General features: G+C 42.6%; 1 protein-coding gene and 1 long non-coding RNA gene across 15 annotated transcripts in view; both read right to left on the bottom strand.

The window, feature by feature from the left end:
• Positions 1-723: 723 nt before the first annotated feature.
• LOC138067924 (uncharacterized) lies at positions 724-11,681 on the bottom strand. Of its 2 annotated transcripts, XR_011142396.1 has the most exons (5): positions 11,333-11,681; positions 9,449-10,194; positions 5,844-6,018; positions 1,162-1,470; positions 724-1,080 (listed from the first exon to the last, which is right to left on the bottom strand). It is a non-coding gene; the product is annotated as an uncharacterized lncRNA (long non-coding RNA). The 2 variants fall into 2 exon arrangements; XR_011142395.1 differs by having other exon boundaries at positions 724-1,470.
• A 657-nt stretch (positions 11,682-12,338) lies between these two features.
• Positions 12,339-26,596, bottom strand: part of ABLIM1 (actin binding LIM protein 1) — a 234,607-nt gene continuing 220,349 nt past the window's right edge. For 12 of the 13 annotated variants that reach the window (XM_068951639.1, XM_068951638.1, XM_068951649.1 and 9 more), the window contains 2 exons: positions 26,314-26,374; positions 22,288-25,298 (listed from right to left, as the gene is read on the bottom strand). In XM_068951639.1, the coding sequence (XP_068807740.1) occupies positions 25,261-25,298; positions 26,314-26,374 (99 nt within the window). In that variant the 3' untranslated portion in view covers positions 22,288-25,260. Of the gene's footprint in view, positions 19,584-20,787; positions 20,869-22,287; positions 25,299-26,313; positions 26,375-26,596 lie in introns of those variants that run through there. The other variant, XM_068951650.1, reaches the window with a different exon arrangement.

The raw sequence follows: 26,596 nt of genomic DNA, 5'->3' as shown, positions 1-26,596 counted from the left end.
TTTCTGAACTATAAGCAGGTATCAGTCTTCAATGACTGGAGAAGAAACAGGTTAAAAAAAAAATCTGTCATGCAGCAATGCTTTTCTTACAGCCCTTTCCAGCTAGTTCTTGGCTCTAGTTTTCAAAATTTAGCTGTGTGATCTTGCAAACTCTACGCGTGTGTATGTATCTCGAAGTGAGTAGTCATTTCTGAACTCAGCAGAACTAATTAAGGATAATTCCAGTTAAGCAAACTAATTAAAGATGATTTGAAATATCAAGAACTTAGATACCTGAGATTCCTGTCTTCAGGCCCCAGAGCCCTTACGTCACCCTCTGCGTCCCTTTCCTTGCCTGCCTGACCACGACAAAGACTGTCCGGAATCCAAAGACTGTGGGCCAGGGCCATGGCAATTGCTGAGTTAGTGACAATGGCACAAATACTAACGTCAGAGTAATTCAAGTTCTTCCTGTTTGTCCCCTTCGTTTTGCAGTAGGAAGTACCTACCCTAAAGTACTTTGAGATGCTCTTTTTCAAACTGAAAAGTTGTTCTCTGGGGTTTGATAAAACTGGGAAATATGCAGACCCTCCTTAGTGCAAGGAGCTAAAGTTCCCAGTGTTGGTGCTGAACTCTGGAAGCTTGCCATTATGCTCAACTAGCGTAAATATTTGCTTGCTGGTTTTCCTACCTGAGCTTCTCAGGAGCCAATAAAATAACAGGCAACCACATATTTCAGTATGCATGTCCACATATTTTATGTTCTTTTCCTGGTTATGAGTGATGACTCAGTTGTGACAAGCTCATTCTGTCTGAGTCTTTCCTTTTTTTGTGGCTGACATCTTGTCCTTCAGTGCAGAGGATCATACTATACATTATAATTTTAATGTTTCTTGCACTGATACATGTTCATGCTGCATTAATAGACAGTCTGACTGCTAGTGAGATTTTCACCCTTTGGCTAAAGATTGCAAATATCCCGCTGTGGATTTCATATCCATGTGGTAAATGCTTTTGTGTCAAGTTAATCGGCTGCCTTGATGAGCCACACCTCTTCTGCTCTTCTGGCCTTACATGCTATCATTTTTGCACTTAGGCTGGCTGTGAAACAGAAAAGGGATCTAATATAAATTCAGAAACCCAAATCGACTGTATCAACAGTTTAAGTGATCTGCTGAATACCTTGTGTAGAAATGTGATCCTAGTCCTCTCTTTTATTCATAGGGCAATGAACAGCAACCAAGACTGTGGACCTATGGACAGCTGAGCCAACATAACAACATTGCTGATTCTGAAAGGGGAAGATCTTCCCTCTTCTCCTCCTGCTTCTGGCCACAGGATCCCTCTTTCTTGTATCATTTTCACAATTGCTGGACCAACTTCCATGCTGAAGTGGTGGCGAACTAAAATGGCAGATTCTTCTCCCAGACTAGAAAATTGAGTTGCATGACAGACCTGGTGCTGGTACCAGGCAAGTGGAAGCACCTGCACCTAAAAGGAAGAAAGAGACTATATGAGCATCACAGCAGGTCCAAGCAAGCAGGTGGGAGCACACAACCAGCAGTAGGTAAGAGGGACCAGCACTTTCAGCAACTGCAAGCTCAGCTGTCTTGTTGACAATCCTCCTCAGTCTCCCATCTAGTCAGGAGCAAAGAGCCAACACAGACAAGACAATCAATACATTTATGGAGCTCCCATCAATGTCCTTGACCCTGATCCACTGAATCCTGCCTGTCTGCTGGAATTTCTTGTTGGTGGGTTGAGGGGATAGTTGGTGCTGGGGAACTGAACTGAGGCCTTCACTTACTCCCCAGGGAGTTCTAAATAGCTCTGCTGGACTCTGCTAACTTTGTCTTGATTCATACAATCAGAGACTCTACACTCCGTTACAAAACCCTTAGCCACCCAGGCCCCCACAACACAGTTTTGTGAAACAAGCTATGATAAATGACATTGCCACGTGACTTACTGCAGAACAGTGCTTGGAATCCCAGGCTACCCATTTAGGAGCATGAACAGTAATGAAACTTTTTCCCCAGAGGTAACTAGTGCTTTATAGCAGACCAGACTAGTCTCTGGTTCCAGGAAGGAACTGGGAGGCTGCCAGGGCTAAGTCAGTGAAGAAAGGGCTAGAAGAAGCAGAGAGGCAGATGGGTCACAGTCCGGTTGTTGCAGGGAAAGGTAGCCAGCTCTGGGCAGAAGAAGGATGAGATCTTTGTTGGAGAATAGGACATGAATCCTTCATCTCAGAAGGTTAGCAAGCATCCTGTCTGTGCTGTTTCTTTTGAAGTCTTATTGCTTCCTTGTGAAGCGCTTCATGATTCTGGCTGTAGAAGAGAGGGCCGCATTCTCTTCCAGCTTAAACTGGCCTTGTGCTGGTAGTGCTCCACTGACTTCTGTCCAGCTACTTCTGACTTTCACCAATGAAAGGCAAGACAATCAGCCCTAATACAAACAAAACTAGAGCAGTTTAGCTGCTTAGCTATACAAAAACTTCATCGCTGATACATTCCAGCAATGTTTTGGATTCTCTCAGACATTAACTGTTTCAAAAGCTCGTGGCTGGGAAGAGGGTCGCTAGAGGGAGGGGGGAATTTCCCATTTAGGACAGCAGGACCAGATGTCTTTTTGATGAGCTTCTCTTGGATTCCCGTTCTTTGATATTTCCTTTTCAGCTGTTGAGTCCAAACTACTTCTAGGACAAATTACAGGGAGCTCTAATAGTGTGAATTATTTTCTCTCTCCTGCCGGATAGGGTAGCTATTTCTGGCCAAAGTGTGATACATGCTGACAGAACAGCGTGCTCAACAGCCTGGGCATTTTTTCATCCTGGAGCTGTTCTTTCCTTATACTTGTTTTCAACCTCAGACCCTCTTTCCCCTCCAAGAAGCTCCTTAGCCTTCCTTTGACAGCTTTTAACACCAGTTAAAGAAGTAGAAAGCGTTCGTTGTTCCATTCCCTTCCAACCTCATTGTCAGGCACCCTCACACCAGCAGAACTCTCTGGGTATCAATACACTGTTTTTCCTCATGTAACACTCACAGTAGCCACAGGAGATGGCTGTCAGCCTCCTGAGAGTTTCTTACACAGATGCATAAATAGCCATGGTCCTAATTTGTGAGGGCATGGGACAGAAAATCAGGGCTGTTAGCTGAGCAAATACTGAAAACTTCCTTCACGCAGAGTCTTCCAGTAAAACAGTGTTGAGTATTATTACCCTCAGTCTGGCACAAAACACCTGTGTGGACTGTCAAGCCCTCCGCAGAGAACTTACCTCAGCAGAGCTGAACTCTTGGCACCTTTCAGCACCACAAAAACTTACCTAGGTGAGAGGAAAAACTAGTTTTGCCAAAATATGGGAAAACATTAATTTTTGCATCTTGCTACATTTTCACTGAGACTTTTTTTTAAGCAGTCCCCATCATCACCACAAACTGTGGTCTGATGTCAACTGTGAGCTCACAGAAGGCTGTTTATTCTGGCTTTTCTCCAAGGAGGAGGTTTTTTTAGTCCTCCGCTCTTCTTTAGGCCTCAACCACTTCTACCCGGCCAAAGTCAATAAGCAGAGCACACTTCTGAGGTCAGCACTGCAGAAGTGGAAAAGGGATAATAAAAAAGAACCTGTGGTTCATACAGGAGAGCACCAGTACAATGGAATTTGTTTCAGTGGAGACTGAGGAGGAGTCCAAGTTTCCTTCCCAGCCCTCATTTCTGCTATTAATATTAGCTCTCAGGATATTTCAAACTACCTGCCAAAGTGGAAGTAACTACCAGGTAACAGATTTAATCTGTGTCAGTTGCGTTTTCTACTTTTTTATTCTCTTGTGAAAGGAGAGTTTAAGAGTCAAGAAGTCAGCTTCTTGAATACCAAAAGTACAGTTTCCCTGTTCCCACATAGACCAGTAGACTTGCATTCCTCCTGCCTTCCCGACTATCATTAAGTATTCTATTTAAATAGGCCAGCTTCATGCCATCTATAATGAAGTTATAGTGTATTGCTCTGTTATGAAGGATGAAGCTGCTGTGTCCTACGGGGAGAAAAATCGCTGTAATCCAACTTTCCTTTTGAAAAGGCCTAATGTATCCACATGAGATCTTCTGGCAGAGACAACTGAGAGAATATAAATAGAAGCTTAAAAGAAGAGGAGGGGAAGGGGAAAATAACTCCAACAGGGCTGAGTAGCTGAAATTCACAAGTTTAATAGGAAGATGGATGACTGAAGAGCCTGTTCTGTGACACAATTAGGACTTTATGTAGGCCTTTTTCAATTATTTGTAGCTGACAAAATATCACACAAAGGCTGTTTCACTCTGTAGGCCAGGTGCCCAGAAATGGGCTTTCCGGGGGGAGCAACTGGGACAGTCGCCCAGGGGCACAGGCCACTAGGGTCGCCACAGGCTAAGTTAGGCGAGGGTGCACAAGGGTGCCTCAGGCACAAGAGGCAGCAGCAAAGAGTGTCCTGCTCTGCCTGAGGCCCCCCCATACACCCAAGCCCCAGTCTGCCCTTCCCCAGGGAGCACAGTGCTGCGGCTAATATTCATAGGCCACAACAGGCTGGCTGTGGGAGGTGACCATGAGGGTGCATATGTTCATCTTGCAACATACGTCTCCTGTCCTCCCCCAAGATAGCTACAGTAAGGAGACATGGGGGTTCGTGCTACAGGAAGAGGGCAGTTCTCGGTACTGAAGTTACACTGAGAGAAGCCTCTTCTAGGCAGTAGCCTGCTCCTCATTTCTCACTGTCTACCCACCTAACACTGTTGTTATGGCACTTCTTTCTCAGTGCAAAGTTAGCTCAGTTCAACCATCAAGGAAGACCACTTGACCTTACCGCAGCACTCACACCTTAATTTGCTCCAGCACTGCAGCTTAAGCTGGTAACATCCAGCTGATAAATGGAGGTGAGTAATGCCTTCAGTACCTCCCATAAGACCCAGAGAAGGTCTTCCTAGAGCTTCAGATTTTAAATGCCTTTAATTTGCTTTAGTTTACTTCAATCCCACAGTGCGATAATCTGACTAAGGAGATTTTATTTCAGGCTGAAAGTGCCCGGAATTAGTAAATTCAGGTAACTTGTGATGAATTTTTCTGAGTGTTCCCATGAGGAGAAGGCAAAGTTGAATGCCGGGATCTGTAGTTAGTTCTACTTTGGTGGAATGGTGGTGGGACAAGGTCAAGTCTGCGAGTGTAGACACAGACTCCTAGGGATCTGCCAGGCAAAGATAAAGCAGGGTAATGGTCGTGTTTGTCCATATGTCACAATTTGACTGAAGCGAGAAAGACAAGAGATCAGAGGAGCAGAGTTTGTGGAGACAAGGGAATCACAGGAACCTCCTTCCTCAGAGGGAGGTGACTCCGGCTGACCCCAAGAACCAAGTGGGGGCAGCAACAAGCAGGGATCCTTCAGGCCGTCAGCTCTTACCAGGGCAGCTTGTTTCCAGAGAGATGTTGTTCTGAGGGCTCCTTCTTGACTCCAGTCTTCTATGAATGGTTTACAATTTCCTTTGAAGACTAAGATGGCTCGGTAGTATAGTCATTGGAGGACATGGCACAGGACAGGGGCCTCCCACTGCCTGCAGTCACAGTGACTCAGAGCACTCTTCCACCCCAGTATCCACGGCAGGATCCAGGAAAGGCCAGGACCACCTGGCAGGAGGAAGGGGGAGGGCAGGACTATGACAGCCATGACTTTGGCTGATGTTTCTATGGACCTGCACCAATAGTGTTGTTGTCAAGGTATTTAAAAACATATTGCTACCGAAAGGTAATGTCTTCTCTCACCGCTTCCCTTGTGTCAGCCCTAGTGACAGGTTAGCTGTATGAGAGTCTAATCAGCTCGCTGATATGGCTGAAAGCTACTCACTTTTTTCCTACGGTGTTACTTTTTCAGCCAGATCTTCAGTCAGATCACAGGGTGGATCTGACTCCCCTTGGGGTCACTCAAACTGGCAGAAAACAGGAAAGGGACCTCTGCTGGGATTGCTCCAAAGACAGAAAGAGCACAAATGTACTCTTTAGGAAGCTGAAGAATTAGTTAGCTGTGGAAAAAAACGAATCCTTGAATGCAAAATTCTCTTGAAGTGGCATGCTCACAGTTGTCTCAGCACAATGACAGATATTTAGATTGTCCAATATTTATTGGCCTCAGCATAACTTTATTTTCAATTATCTGTTATTTTTTCACAACCCTGAGCAGTCAGAGGATTAAATTCAATTCACTGTGTGTCTTTTCTGGAGGAGAAAAGGGAAGAGGGCAGCAGGGGGGAAATCATCAAAAGCCAAAATATGAAAACTAAAACGCACACTTCTAAATGATTCAAAATCTCAAATGCTGACTTTCTTCCTCCTACAGTATCTGTGCTCTTAAATGCATCATTGCTAGGGGAATTATTCATGTAGCCACACTAATAATCTTACTTAAGTCCTTTATATTGCAGTTCTCATTCATCTAGCTGGGATTCTTCTGTAAATGATAATTAGGGCTAAGAGCTAACTGAGATACCACACAGTTTGCTACTGGCAGTCATTTAACATCCAGCATGGCATCAAGGTCATAAAGTAGGTATTTCTCAGCAGTGGTTCATTCATTGTAAAATCTGTTTCAATTATTAGCTTGTCTCCTATTTCACAGCAAACAGGTTTACAAAAAGACCTCAAAGCACGTATCAAGCAATGAACTCCTCGAATGGGATTGGTTGCATTTTGTTTTCTCTGCAGTGTCTAGCCTAAATCCAGAAGAGTCAGCCAAGAGGGAGCACTGTTTTCTTCTGATAGCTATACTAGGCTACTCCTGAAAAAGAGGGCTGGTTCTACCGTCAGCTCTTCTCTCCAATATCTCGAGCTATGGGGGCTGGGATATCCTAAATAATGGAAAATAGGTAATGGATCTGCTCCCGAGCATGATGTGGAGACCTCCAACAGCAGAGAGTCAGCCTCCCTGTAGGTTCACTCCTGTCAGACCTGGCCTTGCCCTTAGATATTTCTTCATTGGGCTGCCCAGGGATGTGTTATTAACCCACACCTAGCTACTCTTGGCAACTGAGAAGACTTGGAATCTTATTGAGGGGCTCTACACTGTGGAGACTGCCTTCTCTAGACTTATGTCCAAACAGTTTTGCCCCAGTTTTAGTAAAGAACACGTAACTCCCACCAAGACAAGAGTGCCTAGCATCTTCTTCCCTGAATGGTAACCTAGCACAGACTGGGTGGGTCTCAGAGCTCAACTCTTCCTCCCTCCACTCGTTAACGACGTTGCTCCCCAACCTGACAGTGTTAGAGACTCCTTAGCTTAGCAAAGCCACTTGCAGGATCAGTAATGAAGGGCCAATGCACAATCTTCAGAGCCCTCTACACTTAACTATCCCACCTGAGCCCTAGCCCTCTGTCCTGCAGACCCTGCCTCCATTGTCCCCCTTTGACCAAAGAGTCCATCAGGGTAAGCAGTAGAAGGACGTGGAACCTCCTAGCCACACTTGCTGATGGGCTGTCCAACCAAAACCCTTAGCAGTGATTAAACTGTCTTGAAGGCTGGATTGAGCCCACAGGCTGCATGTGGACTATCTCTGGCCAAAACAGAATACAAAGAGTATGAGGGAAACCTGAAGCTTAGAGAAATTCAGTGACTTGCCCAAGTTTGGAAGGCTAAGAGTGTTGAACTCAGGGATCCTGACTTGCAGTCCAGTCATAGGACAGGGAGGAATACCAAAAAGGGAAAAATGAAAAATAAAATAAAATAAGGCATCAGTATTAAATCCCGTTGCACTGGAACGAAGTCTTGGAGGGGGTGAAACAGTCAGGACACAGGAAAATATGCCAGTACAGTGGCCCTGCAAGCAGTGCCAGCCTGCATCTGCCTTATTCTCACAGCAGAAGAGCCACCTTCTCCTCCGGAGGATTCAGATTGAAAAAGGTTTTAGTCCAACACTTTTTTCCCCCTCATGCAGTCTGGGATGACAACTGAAACCTTCCTGGCTTTGCAAAAATATCTAACCAGCAATGCGAACCTCAGAGATCTTGGAGACAATGATACCCTTCTTAATTAACTCCTTTATAATAGAAGGTATGAATGTATTGCTGGAACTGAAAGAACAAAGGGAGGCTACCACTTGCCCTCTCTGCCATGGAATCGAAACTGTGATTTCATGACACAAAGTATGAACCATCCAGATCAGTTTAAAGTATTTCTGCCCCACCTATCTCTTCATACTCCTTTGTGCCACTTGAGCCTTCCCGTTTTTTTAATGCCAGCGTAACTGTTTGTGAGGCCACTGCATAAGCCAAACAGGGAACTGACTCCATTTAAAAGGAAAAAAAAAACACCTTATACAAAGAAATACAAAGTAAAAAGTAAAAAAAATGTGTGTTTTTTTTTAAACAGGCTCTGCTCCCCAATGCCATTGACAGTGACCCCACAGTCATGCTGGCATATCTGATGGCAGGAAGATGCTGTGGGGGCGTGGGAATACCTTAAGCTCACTGAACAGCTCAATACTTCGTATTATGAAATCACAGGCGGAGGAGAGGCTGCACTGTGCTGTTTTCCTGTTCCCCCTCTCTTCCTTTCCCTGTCAACTCTTGGGCCCCCATCACTACCATGACTACATCCAGTCCTACTTATACATTTTCTTCTGGAGTGTGTATACAAAGAACTGGACACAGTGGCTGTCTGAGACCCATCTGACCTTTGGACATACAGCAAGCTTCCTGTTTCAATGCTGCCTGATCTTTAATCTCCAAGTCCTTAAAAAATAAAAGTGAGTCTACGTGAAAAAAAGCTTTGTAATGGGCACTCCTGGAACAGTTTTTTTCTCTTCCCCTCCAACTGAGCCATAGAAAACAGTAAATATCTCTCCCAAGAGTCCCTTTTTACAATAGAAAAATGGCAGGCAAGACTGAATTTTTGTTTCCCAGACTCAGCCCCAGCACAGACAGGCACAAAAGCTATGGAAAAATAAAACAGCAAGGGGAAAAAAAAACACTCTTGCTCGCTCAGAGTTCAGGGAGATTTTTGGTGGGGAGCAAGCTTCCTGTGACAGTGGATCAAATCATACTTGGGAACTGGGTTTCTCTTTTTTTGCAGGAGGAAGTGGTCTTGGGCTGTATACTTGACAGCAAATTAGCACTGACATTTGACTTGTTTTGATCTAATCTATTTACAGCAGTATTATCTGTGTATTTTTGGCATGCTGTGAAGATTCCCATTGCCAGATGCCTTGCTATGCTGTAGGATGTAGTGCATTCCACAATCATTACTCAGGGGTCATAAACCTCACATTACTTATGGGGAGGAGGGGAACAGGGAAAATGGTCTAACAATAAAGAAAAAAAAGAAAAAAAAAGAAAAGGAAACCCAAGACTTAGGTTTTACTGGGCTTCTGTGTTTAACTGCGGAGAAATTAAAAATGCGCTTAGGCTAACTGGCACTGTTGCTATGGAGGTGACAGCTGGAACACACCTGCTCTTACATACCTGCTCCACTTGCATTCATGGCCATAATATTCCCAGCTTCTATCAACTGAAGAAGAGACGGCGGGGCAACTGCTTCATCACGCTGCTAGGTGAAGGATCTCTGGCTGGGGGCCCAGGTTGCTCCTTAGAACCACAGAGCAGGACATGTCCTAGGCCTGGCACTGGGTGGTAACTTTTGTTACAAAAAGGGTGGGGTTGAGACCCAAGCAGAGGTTTTTCAAGAGCAAATGAGACTGGTTCAAAAGAGAAATTAAAAAAAAAAAATCTTTTCTACGGTGGGTAAATTTTCAAAAAAAATTCTGGGGCCAAATCACAGACCTGTGCTTTTTGTGTAAGCCGATGCAACATGCAAAAGCTTCATTTCTTCCTGTGTGGAGATGCCGAGAGAGGCTATTACCCTCCCCAGTACCTAACTCTGAACTGTCTGGGGGCTGCAGGGTGGCACGCAGGGAATGAGGTGCTGCCCTGCAGAGTAGCAGGGGGAAACCTCCCTGATAAGTTGTCCAGGAGAATGGGAAATAAAGAGTGCAAACCTCCCTGAAGAGAGGCCGCTCGTAGACTGTGTTTGCCTTCCAGAGGAACAGTCATCCATTTAAAAATGTCCCTGTGTCTTCCTAACTCTTCTCTGGCTCAGGTTTGCCCAGCACATCCAGAAACCTGCACAGCCCCACGTGCTACAGGCTGTTTGCCCACAAGAGAGTACAGTTTCCTAACAACCCTGAAGCTTGTGTTTTTCAGTGCTGGCCCTAAAAAGGAGAGGAGAGAAAATGCGTTATTGTGTCAGGGTTCAGTTTTGATGGTCTGACATATTTCTGAGGGCTATGAAGTGGCAAGAAAGGAAATGACTGTAAACATGGAGGAGACAGAGAAACGAGGCATACTGGAACGTATGCACAGATCTACTGAAGTTCATGGGCCTACATGCCTGCATGTTAAGTGTTTGGGACAGGCATCGTCCTGGGCCCATGCTTATAAATGGTCCTGTTCTGAATTAGGGCTCTTTCAGCTGGGCACTGCAGCTACACAGATAACAAAAAAAAAAATCAATGTTTAAATACATTGCTGAAGTGCTGCTTCTGCCTCTCATCGTGTCATTATTGCCAGCACTTGCAATAAATTAACTTTATTTTCTGTTGACCCACCTACAGCAGAAATATAATCTCTGGAATAAGCCATTCAAAAAAGGGAGCATTTAACTGCTACCTGATATCTTTGATGGATTCATCCATAGAAAAGCTTTTCTTCTGTAAGTTCTAGCACAAATATAGTGTAACATAGGTCTCGGCATTGCCTGGGTTGTGAATGGGGCACATTTGAACTTTGCTGAGGGTCAGCTTAACAGTATTGTTGAACTCTACTTGTTGCTCTCCAAGCAGGAATCTGCATGCTCACCTCATCTGAGATTCAGTCCTTAGCTATATACAACATAGGTCATTGAAATAAGACCCTGAGGGAAGCTTTACCTTCATCGTGAGAGAGAACTCATACAGATAGAAGTACTGATGGGGCTATTGATGCAGGGGGAGGGCAGGGATGAGACTCAGGGATGAGGAATGGAAGACGGGGAACACATTACCTGCGGAGCATAGACCTCAAATCTGCAGGGGCTCTCTATAGGCCCAAGGACACTTAGTAGAATCCGTGCTGTATCAGTCCTCCTGCCTCTGCACAGAGGGCTGCAGTGCAGGTGATCAATGGCCTAAATCAGGATTCTTTCCCAGCTCTTTGCATGCTTCTAGGATTGATCCCCAGTTTTGGGACTTCACTTTAAATAGTAACCTCCCGCACCCCTTGACAAACCCCAAGGCCAATCCTAATGAGTCACAGAATCACAGAATGGTTGAGGTTGGAAGGGACCTCTGGAGATCATCTAGTCCAACCCACCTGCTCAAGCAGGGTCCTCTAGAGCATATTTCCCAGGATCACATCCAGGCGGGTTTCGAATATCTCCAGCGAAGGAGACTCCACCACCTCTCTGGGCAACCTGTTCCAGTGCTCTGTCACCCTCAGAGCAAAGAAGTTCTTCCTCATGTTCAGATGGAACTGCCTGTGTTTCAGTTGCTGCCCGCTGCCTCTTGTCCAGAGCTCCAGCTCTGGTTGCTCTGGGTCCTGGAACTGCAGGAGGCTCAAATTAATTCAGTGAAGATGTTCAGCATGTCAGGAGAGCTGCATGCATGTGTGGCTACTCTTCCAGGGGATATCTGCATGGAAAAGTAAGTGACTTCCCTTAACATTTCTGTCTTCTAAGACAGGGGCAGGATTTGCTACAGATTCCTCTGACATGCAGTGTGCTTTAACTCTGCTGTACTAAGACTTGCTGGAGTCACGGGCATTCAGCACATTCACAGGTGTTTTATGGCCCTATCTCCTTGAATGGTATCTTCCCTGCTATTTTCTACAGGTAGACCAAGGTTGGGTGGGTTTAAAGTTCCCGCTAACTAGGCAAACACCTAACTTTAAATATTAAGATACAGAAATATCTTTTCAAGTCAGGGGCTAAACTTTAGCTGAACTCACAAAGACAAAGAAAGGAAGCCCTTCAGACTGTGAAGCAGATATCACAGTATGGCCTAGCTGACATCCTTGGTATCTCAGGTGCTTTTAAAGCACAAAGTAACCACATAAAATTATCACTCCTATGTGGTTTGACTGAATACATATTTCTATCAACTTTGTTACAGGAAACCTTGTGATCCCACTCATACCACTTGTCAGAATTTTACCCAAGGCACGCAATTCTGTTCATCTGACTTGACCTGGCCACTTGACTGCCTCTCTCTCTCTCTCTCTCCCCCACCCTCTCTTCGGAGCACATCCTGCTTTGTAAGAACACCTTCATATAAATCTGCAAGATGAAAAACAAATAAATGAGGCGGCATGCATCCAGCCATTAAGAATAAAGCTCCAAACTTTATTCATTGACTTGAGTACAACAGTGATGCAGATTACAATGGCATAGGAGTGCAATATGTGCTGTTTGCAGTATGACAGTGGAAACACTAATTGTACAGAACTGCAACCCAGGTCAACTTTTCATTTTGCATACAAGTAGACTTACTGTAAAGACAAGACATTAATTTACTTTTACAGAGAGACTCAGAAAGAGACTGTCTCACAGACAAATGGAAAAACAAGGACACCTCTCCAGAATGCTGGTTTCTAACATGTATGGAGAAAAGAGAAAGCAAAAACAAAATAAAAAATCCAATTGCCAAAATCTAAAATTTAAAAGAAAATATACCTTTGAAAAATTAGTTTCAGTGTCCAAAGCTTTAAAAAAAACCAAAACCTCAGCTGTAAGGCGCCTTTACAGAAAAAGTTGTCGGCAACTCCTACCTAGTCACGCTACTTGGGCAGGACAGAGCCATTAGCGACGTGCAGAGCTTGTCGCTGTGGGCATACACAGCAGTCAGAGACTCCCCTGGTCCAGCCAGCCCAGTCCAAAGTGTGTGAACATCAACGACAGGCTCCACTGATTCCAGTACTTTTGCACCTGTCCTAGGGGATGCACTTTCTGAAAGGAGGTCAGTGACAAAAGCCCTGGCAGGTGTCCGGTGGAATCTGTCCAAGTGCCTAAATGATTTAGAAATTCAGCCTGTAAAGGCACCACCTCACAACTGCTTCTGCATCTTTAAGTCTTTAAGTATATCATTTGCTACTACTTAGGAACAAGGTCCTGTGGGCCTTAGATTCTCAATCCCTAGGAGCACCACTTTTATTAACCATAGTCATTTTGACAAAACAGAGAGTTGTTTGCCTTCAGAGTTGTCTCTTGTTACCTTGAAAGAGAAAGACCACAATGCATGTGGAAGTACTACCTCTGCACATGGACAAGCATTTTTTTGGAAGCAATTAGCAGAAATCTATTTCCCTGTTAGAAGCCCTTTGGGCAACAAATAATTTATTTTGCATACAGGCAAACATTAATGGCCAATTACATTCCCACTTCCTGCACTGATGCTTACATTAAAATTGATACTACTTATTCCCTCCATGCCAAATGCGAGCATCAAATTGCTCCTGCAGCAGAGTTGTCTAAGAATTCTGTGTCTTTGCACTGAGCTAGACTTTTTGTTCCTTATTTTTATTAAGCATGAACAAGGTGGGTGGAAGAAATCACAAGACAAAATTCACCACAGCCACAGCAGTCCTGCAACCCATAGTGACAAGGGTGTTTCCAAACTAAAAAAAAAGGCATATTGTTCTACCACCACAGTGTTCAGTAGCTTTGTCTAGCTCCTCATTACATAGCAATGGGGTAGAAACACACCATACATTGTCAAGACCACTCCTTGCTACGTGTCTACCCTGGAGACTACGCTGCACATATGCACTTCAGAAGGGGTGCTGACAGGACCAAAAAGTTTGACAGGGCACAAAGAACTAAACCATGGCCTGGGGTTAACTGAATGAGGAAGGAGGCTGTGGGATCAAGCCCCAAGTGTCTTTCTGACATGGAAAGATGAATGTCATCTCAGGACGGGTCAGTTGATTTTCTTGCTTCTTGCATGATTTTACTGCATCATCATCACCTTTGACTGTTTTTTAGTGCCTCAAGTAACTTTCAGGATGTGGACATCCTTCTCCACAAACAAACTCTGAAGGAAAATAATGAATTCTGGAGTGGGAGAAAAGCTTTACCAGCACTGTATGAGGCTAAGACCCAAACATGACAAGATATCCTGGCCTCTATAGTCAAGAGAGGAACCAAGATACATCATTCCATGCTGGGCTTAGAGGATTTCCATATTCTTACTGTTTTGGGGATTAATTTTTCTGTCACTTATTATAACATCTTCACACCATTATTTTCAGCAGAGATGCTCATGATTCACAGGCTTGAATCTATGATTCCAGACTTGACTTCTCCACGGTTTGAAACATGTAGCATAGGCTCAGGCTGTCATGCTGTGTTTTTTTTTTTTTTTTTTTTTTCCTAAGTCCACTAAACGTGACCCTGGCAAACCCTGGAGAAATCAAGCCCTCCACCAGCCCTCCTCTTTCCCATGTGACAGATTTGCCATCTTTCTACTAGAACTTAACATTTCTCCATTCATCAGTATTACCTGCCATGGCATAAACACATCAGGAGAAGCAGTGGCTTACAGAAAGGAATTTCACTTCAAAATATATCTAATTTCAGTGTTTTTTACAGATTTTTACAAAAGAGACTCCTAGTGACCTTCCCGGAACAGTGGGACTTCTGAATCATATGGCTGAGAAAGGATTTCCAAATTGGAATAGGGAAAGAACAGTGAGCACTTCAGCGTGGAGCCAGACTTGAGACCATGTAGCATCGTAAGGAGAGATGAAACCTGTCCTGACAGAAGTAAAAACACTGCTTGATCCATAGAGCTTTCTTGCCCCACGTATGGCCATTAACAAACTTATCACTTTCCTAGTCCAACCTTTCACAGCACACTGCAGCTAGCTGGAGTCTACACCTCACCACAAACTGTATTTAATGAAAGGCTACTAACCAAACTGAAAACAAGTGTATTTCTGAGACTTATGCCACTAAAAACTGTCTTAAATGACACCAGCATGAAATGATAACAAACAAAAAACCCATGAAATTTCTTCAGTAAGCTTCAAAAGAACTTACTCTTCCAGTTGTAAGGAAAGCTTAGCAAGTTTGGGATAGGACACTGGCAGACTTGAGATGCTACATTCAGCTTACTTAATTGATTGAGGCCACAATTGTTTCATTGGGAAATAATGGACAACTAGGTAATTTCCAAATTTACTCTTCAAGTTGACTTAATTCTATTATCTTCAGATAAAATGAAAAACATACTTATTTCAACAGTGTTAAAGCCTTCAACTTCTGACTCTTAATAGGGGGAGCCTACACTAAGTGAAGGCAAGGCTATTCCCACTGTAAGGCCGGACTGTTTTCTACTAGTTCATGTAGGAATTTGCACACCAGTATCTGGAGAGCGGACAAAAACCAGTAGTCAAATCACTGGATTCCTCATTAATATGAAGACTACTGCACAGAGTATTACTCTTTCATCTAAGCAGTGCCAAGAATGGGTGCTGCAACTATTCACACATGCCAGAATAGGTCTTGTAAGTAATATTGCCTATGGCCAACTTGGCACTTTGACAATGTGGGAAAGTGACTCCTGTCTTTTGTACACTCACTATTGAGTGTACAGAACCAGGTATCCACACGCCCCACAGATACATGCACGCATAAAAATGACAGCCGTCATAATCTAATGATTACTATCTATTGAACACTTTGCACTATTTGGAAATTCCAGGTTAACTACTCACATGGTATCTCAGCTCCAAATGGGGAGTGCGTGCTATGTGTGCATTTGTGTTTGAAAATCTGCATGTGTGCATAATCCTATTTTGTGCACATGCATGTTTACTTTGCAGTTCCAGCCCAGATGCCTGCTTTGACTCTGTACCTTTGCTCTTACGTTGCTCTTAAACTAGAAAGGGAAAAAGAAAAAAGAGCAAAAGCAATGTTTTCAGCCCTTACGGCAGTGTCTTTCTGTCAACATCATTGAGTTCAATGGGGCTTTATCAGAAGCTCAAATGTTTTGTAGCAGGCAGAGGAACTTAAGCACGTAGTTAAGGCACATCTTCACAAAATCCGATTCTGTGCCATACTGCAATATTCAAATTTATCAGCCACACGTCTCAAGGGAATATTGAAGAGGGGAACTACAAAGAACTGCCCAACAGGGCAGAGCTGTCCGACAAATGAAATGGTACTGGATTGATACTGGGAAAATGCTTCACCACTTACAAAGAAAATTCTCCCTGGGGCTACATTTCTGTGTTTATTAAGTGGGAAAAGCAGATGAAAGAACAGAAAACATTGCAGTGACAGTTGCTAGCAGCCCACTGCAGAAAATGAACACACACGCTGTGGCTGGCAGCAGGATGGGTTTCAGGGACATGAGATCTCTTGGGGTATATCTACATGTAGATGGTTGGGATAGCTAAGAGGAATTAATTACAGGTATGAAGTTAAAGCTCAGAAAACCCTTGATATATTCTCAACCAGAAGCAAAGTAGTATTAAATCTACTGCAGAGTGCTGTGAGCTGCCTCTGACTACGCTTCTCACCCGCCAGATGTGAACCAGCACCGGTCCAAAAATCCATTAGGATCAATTTTATCTAGACCATCTAAGCTGCCTTCTCTTCATTCCTTCTCATGCTGCAATTGCAGCTTTAAATTCTCAGTTGATGAGGCAGATAAAAATTATCCATTCATTTTTCACAGGTTTGGGGGTTTTTTTGGGGGTGGGGAGAGAAAGGAGAGAAGAGGAGAAGAGAAGATAACCTCGCTTAGTCATTTCTGAAACGACTGGGTCATGTATTTGCATCTGCTGTGAGAAGTTCAATAGCAATCTAAAGATCGCTAAAGAAGAATGCACACCTGCAGCTCACATCCTTCACAGAGCAATCTTGGGTTCAAGAAGGTTTATCGTGAAGGTGACCTGCGCTAAAGATCCAAAATGCCCAATATGATGGTCAGGAGGGTCCAAGATGCCGTGGCAGCACGGTATGTAGGATGAGGGCTGACAAAATTTGGAGAATTTGGAGAACTCGAATACTTTAAATGTATTAAAACCCAAATGTTCATCTCAGAATTAATCCACCACTTGCAGGTAACAAACACTGAATTTCTGAGATGCCAGCAGTCACAAAGTCTGTGACTGCAAAACACTGCTGTTCTTTTGTCGTATGTATTTGGCTTCAGCAGCCATTCAAAAATGCATCTCAAAATGCCAGTGCCCCTATCATTCTCATTTACTTTGCAGTGTTGCTCTAAAACCATTTCAGATGCTTGCTCTGAAAAATGAACTGATCTTCACTGAATCTCAGTAATGTCCAGAGTGCCTAATCACAATTGTGTGTGTCACAGTGTTCACTGAGGACTTCTGCTCAATGGGGACTATGATGCCAGATATGCACAGCAGCATATTCTCCAGCTTGTCCCTTGGACTCACCATTCCCTTACCTCTAGGGGCACGGAGCAGGTGCTGACCGCTTGCATCACTCTCTTAATATATTGAATCTTTAATTCAGATTTTATCAAAGGAACCACATTGATATGTTGCAACAGGGCTTCCCAAACCAGCAAAGAAAAGGTAAGATTTAGGCTGTCCTGCACATTCATTTTAGCTAGGCTGCCATTGGAAGTGAAACGCCATTTGGTGACGTACAGAAGTCAACACAGCGATACTGAATCTCCAGCTGCGCAGGACCATTTCCCCTTCCTGGCTTCCAGGTTTGAACACCAATGCCTCCCACAACAGAAAATACAACAGCTCTGATGTCTCCTGTGCCAACAGTTCTGCATTAAAAAATAAAAATTTGATATTCTTTGACAGATTCGGAACCTAAATGACCCTGTCCCATATCAGCAGATGTACTAATTAGTGCATTATGCATTGGCAGTTAAGCACCAAGGAAGAGAAAAAGCTAACCTTGCAGCCGCAAAGCATTCATTCAATTACTTCAGTGCTCATCCTCCTCTGTATAGGACCTCCCTACAAGCGGTTAAGGTATGTACAAGCAGTTCTTAAAGCTGCAGCACAGTGGAAGAAGACCAAAAGCAATAAGGAGATCAATACAGCTCAGAAACTATCTTGCATGATTTCTCTCTCTTCACAAACTATGTCAGGCACAAAGGGAAATAAAGATAACCAAGGCTGGAACTTTGAAACTTCAAGAGAGAAGAAAAAACATTCGTGCCCCTTTTCCAAGCATTAGTGAAACTACATTTACTAAAAAGAGAGTGCTTGGCCACATGCACTGTGCCATATTGACATCAGCAACTGCAGTTTAATCAAAGCGCCTCTATTGGCAGAACATGGCACCTTGATGGTACCTTTTAACTCATAAACATTCCCCTCCCAAAAGGGATGAAATTCTGTGTTGGTTTGCAGAGAACCAGCTTCCCTGCTGATACAAAATACTGCAACTCCACTGCAGTTTGAGGAGCTGTACTAGTAATTACTAGCAGGGAGTCTGTCCCAAAATCTCTGGGTGTGAACCAGGGCACACTTAGAAATGCATTTTCTTACTCTGCCACTCCCACCCCTATCCATCCACCTCCTGGACTAAATAACAAGAAAACTGACTCTTCTCCATCATTCCCATTACTGAAATGATCTTGAATTACTTACATGACTGGTTGAGCTCCAGCCTTATACTTTCAAGCAAAACGTATGGAAGAGGCAAGACTGACAACAGACACTGTAATTCACTACCTGTATCTTAGCAGATATGTACAAGTATAAGCAAGGAGTCTATTTTCCAACAATTCAATTGGTATGTAGTGTAAGTGAGCAGAAAGCCCAGCTTTGTAGATTTTTATCACATAAAGAAGATGCCATTTCAAGAGACTGCCAATTAAGAAATAGCTCTGCAAAAGGATTAATGTAACCATATGGATATGTTATAAAGGGCTTCTTAACTACGGAATATCTATCTTTCTCTCTCTCTCTATATATATACACACATATATACACATACATACATACACACACAGATATATATATATAGATAGATAGATAGATGGATAGATATAAATACACACACGCAAACATACATACATAGATATATATATATTTGTGTGTGTTTGTGTATATATAGAGATTTTTTTTTTTTTCCGGTTCTTGGAGTGGTTACAACTACTTTAGTCTACAAGGCATCCTAAGGGCACTTCCTGGCTCTAGCAATAAAGTCCATCATATTATGGAGAAAAGTAAAGGGAACATTGTTGAGGGAGAAGAACAGAACAGTTTCCTATTTTGTATAATATCATATAAAAGGTTGACACCTGTGAAAATTATCATTTTTTCTGAGCACAGATATTTTCTCCCTATGCTCCAGGAAGGCAAAGGTTCATCTCGTTCAGTTGCTGTGTATAGAGGTGCCACTATGTGATTTTCCCTTTTTGGAGGATAAGTAGTTGTTTCCAAATAGTTTGGACTGCATGATACAATATCCTATGCATCATTTTGTGTTGGTTTGTTTAAAGGGAATTTAAAAGAGTTTTGCTTTTTTCTTCATGTCGTTGCGTCTCCAGAGAGGTAACTTGTCAAACTCCTGTATCGTCATGCCAAATATTTCTTGAAAAACTTCAGGTGCTAAGTGACGCTGGGAAAAAGGGAGAAAAGGCAATCGTCAGTCAAAGCCAGATAGACACAACAGGAGATAGGAGTGCCTTAGGGACCTCATTTCACTGTGTAAGAGCCATTGCAGGACCTAGTGATAGGAGCACGATGAAATAATAATGCTTTGGTAATACAGGTATCCACGTTCTCATTGACCATTAATGAATCAAAAACATTTCGCTCCCATCTATAAAGGAGATCAGGACCCCTATTTCAATCTCAGGGTAAGTGAGAGACAAGAAAATGATTTGCCTGGAGTCACCAAGCAAGCAGTGGTAGAACAGTGAACAAAAACAGCTCTTCCTTGCCCCATCCCAGGCTTTAGCTAGTCATCTCCTTTCACATATGGAATTTCAAACAGTCACTGGATTTCAGGAGAGCTTTTCGGAAGGGCTGCTGGTTGGACATTCTACAGCCTAAGTTCTGAGAAGGAAAACGTCCAGCCAGCCCAACTGTCTAGCACGCTGCACTACAGGGGATGAAACATTTGTTGGTGCTGTTTTGTGCACTGGTTATGCCTCTTGTTCAGCTGCTTTAGAGTGCATTTGGTAGTCTCTGCCTGTGGCACTAGTGGCAAGTTTGAATTCTGTTTAGCGATCATGTATATCTGCTTGTCTAAAAACGTGCATAAATGGGTACTTATCTGAATTCTTGTGGTCCCTTTCATTCTTCTCCTCAAGATTAATTAACTACAAGTGACTTAAAAATCCCTGGCCAAGTACTTCCGCTGGACTGATTAAGTCTTTTTAATCCACAAGGTTGTACACGTTTTTTATTTGTTAGCAGATTTAAATCCTCACGTTTTCGGATACCAGCTAATTTAACTAACTTGCAGGACTTACAGATGAGTTAGGGGAAGGTAGACTTCAGCTCCTCAGGAATAGCTGGTACTGACTCCTAGTAATTGCTTAACAACATAAGGAGGGTCTCAGCAGCTCTGTCCAGGAGCAGGAAGGCACATGTTCTCCTAGTCAGAGACATGGAGCTCCTGGCCTGCAACTGTTGCAGAGAAGCTGCTGCTTCCTCCCACTGTCTGAATCCTGCTTCTCTGTCTAATGCTGAGAAATCTTTCCAGTTTAACAAGGACCCACATTTCAATGTTTGAGCTTTCAAGTGTGCAAAAAAAAAAAAAAAAAAAACCCACCAACTTCAGTAGGAAAGAGCATTTAGGAATTTGCTTCTCTTACCTCAAGCCTGGTTCTGTCTACATCTTTTAGTATTTTATTTCGCCCTCTGTTGGTCACCATGAGCATTTCATATGGAAAAATCTGTTAACAATGTATAAAAGGGGGAAAAAGAGATGTATTTACATTCTAAAGCAGAAATAACATGTGTCTTATTTTCATAACCACACAAACATTTGCTTTCTTTTTCAAAAGAGCTTTTTCTTTTCCAGTGTTGCATGAAAGAGAAGCCAATACGGATAGTGCAAGAACTTTTGTAATACCAATACCAAACTGCTAAATTTTGTAGAGCTACTGTATACTTGCTCACCCCACTGACTATCACAGAGTGTAATAACGCATAGGCTGGCTTTGATCAGAGAGAGCTCCCCTCTAGTCAATAAACTTTCTCACCTATGGATGGGTGAATTTACAGTTCAGTAAGGTAAATATAGTTGGCACTCGCGGGTCTGACTGATGGTTGCCAAAACATGGCCAGCTCTAAGGAAGCAGATGCTTAGAGGACTTTTTAAAAAAGGACATGAAAGTACCACATCAAAGTACATGAGAAAAAGCAGCAACTCTGAACAAGCAAGACATCCATCAGTGAGGGTCACTGCATTCAATGGAATTAACCCGATTATTTTCCTTGCCTTTTTGGCTAGTTACAGAACTTGAATAAGCCCGCGCTGTGCTTGCTGGCTGTGACATACACAGATGGATTAAAGGAGAAGTTTCTGCAGACATATTTATCTTACATGTCTTCACCTGCTTCAGCATCCATCCAGCACATCTCCCAATAACATTTCCTTTGATTTCCCTTTACATTGCAAAGAACGCCCAGAACTTACACAAAATCAGTTACTGGTTAATAAATACTTTGTGAATGCATAAAAGATTCATTTTTCATTTACTTGTACAGGTTCTTTGTTTGAGGTAAAATGTTTATCGTCCGCTGGCCTCAGATCAGTTTAACCCAACAGAAACAATACTGCCTAGAAAGGAGTTCAGAAAAATCAGGTGCCTAAAATCAGTTTCTGGAATCATCACTGGTAAATAAAATTCTCTGTTTTAGCCTTTTTCCTCAGGCCCAGACTTCGAGGAACGTCTAGAAAGACTTAGAGAGCTCATGTCCCATCTGACAGAACCTCCCTATAGCCCTTCGCATTTCATGTCTCCCTGCAGAGTAGGACAACAACATTTCCAGTGAGGTTCTCATTTAACCCTCACGGAAGTCAATGAAAGTCTTTTCACAGATTTCAGTGGGAATTGGCTTAGACTTTACTGGTATTTACGGTCTTGTTTTTACCTATTCAGATAGTCGGCCACTGGGAACAAGAGTAAGACCGCCAAAACTCTCCTGGAGAGGCACCTGAGTGATCATCAAATGCCATTAATTCCACTGTCATTCTAACAGAATAAATTCACCTAAGTAACTTTAGCGTGGTAATTAAGTTCATTCCATTGTCACCAGTTAACCCAATGAACTTTTCAGAAATATAACAAATAAGATTCAGGCATCAATGAACACACCACTGAGTTTATTGTAAGTAATAGTAATTTAAATAATGTGTGCTTACATACCAATTGTAAGATAGGATTCTTATTAGATTCTGACATTCTCACAATTGTACAATGGAGTCTATACTTTGAATTACATTGCTTACGTTCTATACTGAAAATGGCTACCGTATACAGCATCATAGTAAACTAAAATGTAACTTTTCATAATATTTAAACAGGCAGAGTTTAAGTCAAGGTCTGAGGTCATAAGTAAGTACATTTTATACTCAGGTATTCAGAACAAAGCATATCTCAAAGTGAGCTGTCAGGATGCACAAATTCTGTCCTTTCTGGAATACCATTTTTTAAGATTTGATCATGCTAAGGTTTACTAATTTTCACTTCCCAGGTCTTTCGTCCTGACTTTGAGTTGGCTTTTTTCACCTTAGCAGGTTTAAGTTGGTGCTGTGCCATTGAAATGAACAGAACTACTGCCAATTCATACAACGTAACCTTTTAAGGCATAACCTTTTAAATATCAATGGAAAATTGACCTGTTGTCTCCCAAAAATGCCCATAAATTTTACCACTAGTAATAAGACAGAATTTGTCACCTAAAATAACATTTCAAATCACTGGGTGCATCAACAGCAGTGGTGGCTGTAAGAATTTCTACTGCACTGAGAGAGGAATTATTTGGAATAAAAAACAGTATCTCAGGAGCTGGGGATGTCCCCAAGGTTATATGTACATAATATATATGAACACTCATTCATGTACATTGCATTGGGGTCTCAGCTTATAAAGCTATGATTATTGCCTTGTCCAGTTCGTCTGGAGGTGACTCGGAAGCACAAGTAGCAATCTGGTTTGCTAAAAGAGCTGCTCACTTTACTGGCAGAAATGTTGATCCTTACAATTTTGGCAAAAATCATGATTTGTCAGAAGTTTCACCAGCAGTAGGGAAAGTTACAAGATTCAAAACACAGCCCTGGTTGAACCCCCTCTATATATTACTGCTCATTTATTAACTCAAGACTTCTCTAAAGATAGCGGTGAAAAAAATCTTAATTTATATCCTAAGTCATATTCAGCTGACATTGCCTCTTTTTTCAACAAACCTCCTAAAAAATTTCTTATATACAGAATTTAACACTGTTGAAAAAAGTCAGGCTAATAACACTAAGAGCTGAAGGCCAGATTCAGAGAGAAATATAGATGCCTGTTTGGGAGAAACATCAGCATTTTTCATTAACTTAAATCAAGACAGCCTCAGCAGCATGTTGTGAGCCACAATATTCTGCACCGCTTTTCAAACTTAGCAGCACTGAGACTGTCCCACTGAGTTTGGCCTGCTATTTTGGCTACTGAAAGCTTAACAGAGGAGTAGCGATTGAGCATACTCAGTATCTTCATTTTATCTCGGGGAAGACCTCCTTAATATTGCACACTTTGGCTGCTCTCAGCCTGCCTAAGCACTAATACCCACAACAGGCAAAGTCCAGACCAGAGGGAGAGGTTTGGCACGTAAGGAGCAGGGACTGGGGTGAGGCGAAGAAAAACAAGAGAACCAGGACCTTTCATATAGTTCATCTGCATTTCACAGTAAAATCTTCACTGTCTTGAAGGAAAGTGAATAACATCTGCACTTGCCTTTGGCTCCAACATGTTAGGCATAGATACTCCTCTGTCCATTCTCATTCCAGGGACATGACCATCCGGGAGGGACTGCATCAGATACAGGTATACATCAGACAGGTGGGTTACACACAGAGGGTAAAGGCACTCAAGCAGTGGTGAAAACAAAGGTGAATTTACATTGAGAGTTCTTTCAGGTCTTAAGGTTTAGCCTTATCATATAGGACATTGCCACAGCTACTGCTTATCGCTTCTCTGAGGCATGCTGTGAAATCCTTCCACCCTCTCTTTTGCCACCACAGTCTTCTGCTCACTGCTAAGGCTGGTTATAGCTCTCTGCAGAGCCTACTAACAGCACTTCCCAAGTGAACTAGAGGAACCCCAGAGAGTGATAGATCCCTTCCCACTCCAGTAATACAGTAGAGTTCTTCTTTGGACAAAGACGCAGAACACTAATTCAGACCCCAGCCAACAGCATATACGAGGCACTGTTATGCCTCTGGTTGTCCTTCCCATCACTTAAAATTGCCATGACCCTATCAGCCAGGCTTCTTTTGTCTCTACACCGGGAAATTTTGACTAAGAACCCAAACAGGGATAGCTCTCTGGTTAAAACGTCCTATTCTGACATAGGTACTGTTCCTAACAAAACAACATTTTGATCGTAATATATGGACAACCCTCTCTCTCCTCCCCTAACCTTATCGTTTGCTTCCCAACCATCACAGTTTTGATACAGCAAATAACAAATATGACCAAGTATTTAAATCCTTTCTTATTTTGTCATTTCATATTGTGACTGTGTTGAGGGGCCATCCAGACTCAAGACTACTCTGGAAAAAAATCCTGGAATCAGGATTTGGGGGAAAAGGGTTGGAATTTGCAAGGACATCTCTTACTAGCTAATCTGTGATGGCAGCACTGTAGAAAGCTACTGATCAGCCGTCTTCTTCTGGAGGGCAAAGTCCAGGGCAAAAACGAGCTGTTCAGGGCTGCTTGTATGGAAGCAAATTGCCTCTATAGGAGCGTTTCTATATGACTCTGGGGTTAGTACCAGAGAGGCTGGAAAAAAATCCACCCTTAGCTGTCCAGAGAGAACTATTACAGATAACTCATATTTCAACAGACAGTGGATTTTACAGAGGAAGTCACAGAACTGGGGTATGAACCTTCACACTGCAGCTCTGGGGAGGTACAAGGAGGAATCTGAGGCTATGCCTGTCTTTTGTTGGTAAAAGTCTACATCGTTGCTTATGCTTAAACATGCAGATAAATCAAAACTAATGTCTTAAGAAACCCTTCCCTGTAGCAGAAATTCAGACTTCAGTAAGAAAGCAGATGCTTTTAGTTCTGTTGTTAGTTGATTGACGAAAACCCGTACTCTACCTGGAAATCTGAAAAGCAAAAGAGAAATCTCATCAGGTTTAGAGTGTGGAATAACAAGAATTGGTCACTATCAACCAGATAACCCTTGTGTCTTCTGGTCTATCATTTCAAAATCTCATCTGATTCTCAAAAGCCAGCAGGCCTTCCTACTTTTAGTCTTAGTTTGTAAACAGTGAAACTCTCCCAACACTGCAGTTCTTTGCCTTTAAAGAAGGCTTCTCATTCAAGAAAATCAAGTCACTTTGGAAATATTAAGACACACAAAACCACCATCAGGTAAATAAAGAGCAAACTAATATTCTAACAAGTAGAGAGGATTCACCTCATCTAGCCTCTGCCATCAGGTAGTTGTCTAGGCTTCCTCCACAGTCTATAAATTGACAGAAGCATGAACAAAAGATGTTTGATTTTAGATACCCTAAGATATAAGGGATCAGTCTCACTTTCGGGGTAACTGGTCTCTCTTGTCTCTATGAGCTCAACTCATTTCAAAACATTAACTGACATAAAGTTTTATAACTTTGGTAAATAGTAATTGTCAATTTATTATAGATGGAGAAAATGAGGCAAGGACTGGTATCAGACCAGCTCAAAGTCACACAGCAAAGCATGAGCAGTCCTGGGATTACTATGCATTATCCTCCGTTCTCCACTGCAGCTCATTCTTTCAGATCATGCAGTGGTTGATAATTTTCAGAGAAAGAAAACACCATAACAGAACTCAAAACATATTCCTCATCAGCTACAGGTTATCTGCTTTCCATTTGCACCAGTGCTAAAGCAATCTCTTGGCATAAACCAGGATCAACTCTATCCAGCAGATTTAGCAAAATAAACCCAAACCTTCTAATATGTATTTGCTGAGTTTGAGTTAACTGTCGAGTTTACCAGATGAAGTTAAAATGTACTGAGCAAATACAAAGCCATCATATCCGTGACCTCAAAAAAGAGCAGCCGACGTGATCAAACATCGTAACATGTTCTATAATAAAGCAGCATGTAAGAAAAGCTCCTCAGCCTTACCTCTAACTCCGGCACTCACATCCCCGTAACTGTTGTACTGACCAAAATCTGTAGACACTGGCTGTAACAGGAAAAGAGGACATGCACATAAATGCACAGTTCCTGATTTCACGAATGGGTTGGTACTTTGGGAGTAACAAATAGCTTTAAGCTTTTTTTCCCCCAATTCTCATAGACTCTCTTGCATTTTTAATAATCTGGTTTGTGAGAAGGGAAACTAGGTTTTATCTGACTTCAGATGGTTTTATAAGTGAGCTTGATCAAACTGGAAATTCAATACACT

Source organism: Struthio camelus, chromosome 7 (assembly GCF_040807025.1).
Source record: "Struthio camelus isolate bStrCam1 chromosome 7, bStrCam1.hap1, whole genome shotgun sequence".
NCBI lineage: Eukaryota > Metazoa > Chordata > Aves > Struthioniformes > Struthionidae > Struthio > Struthio camelus.
This window is presented reverse-complemented; position numbering and strand designations above follow the sequence as displayed.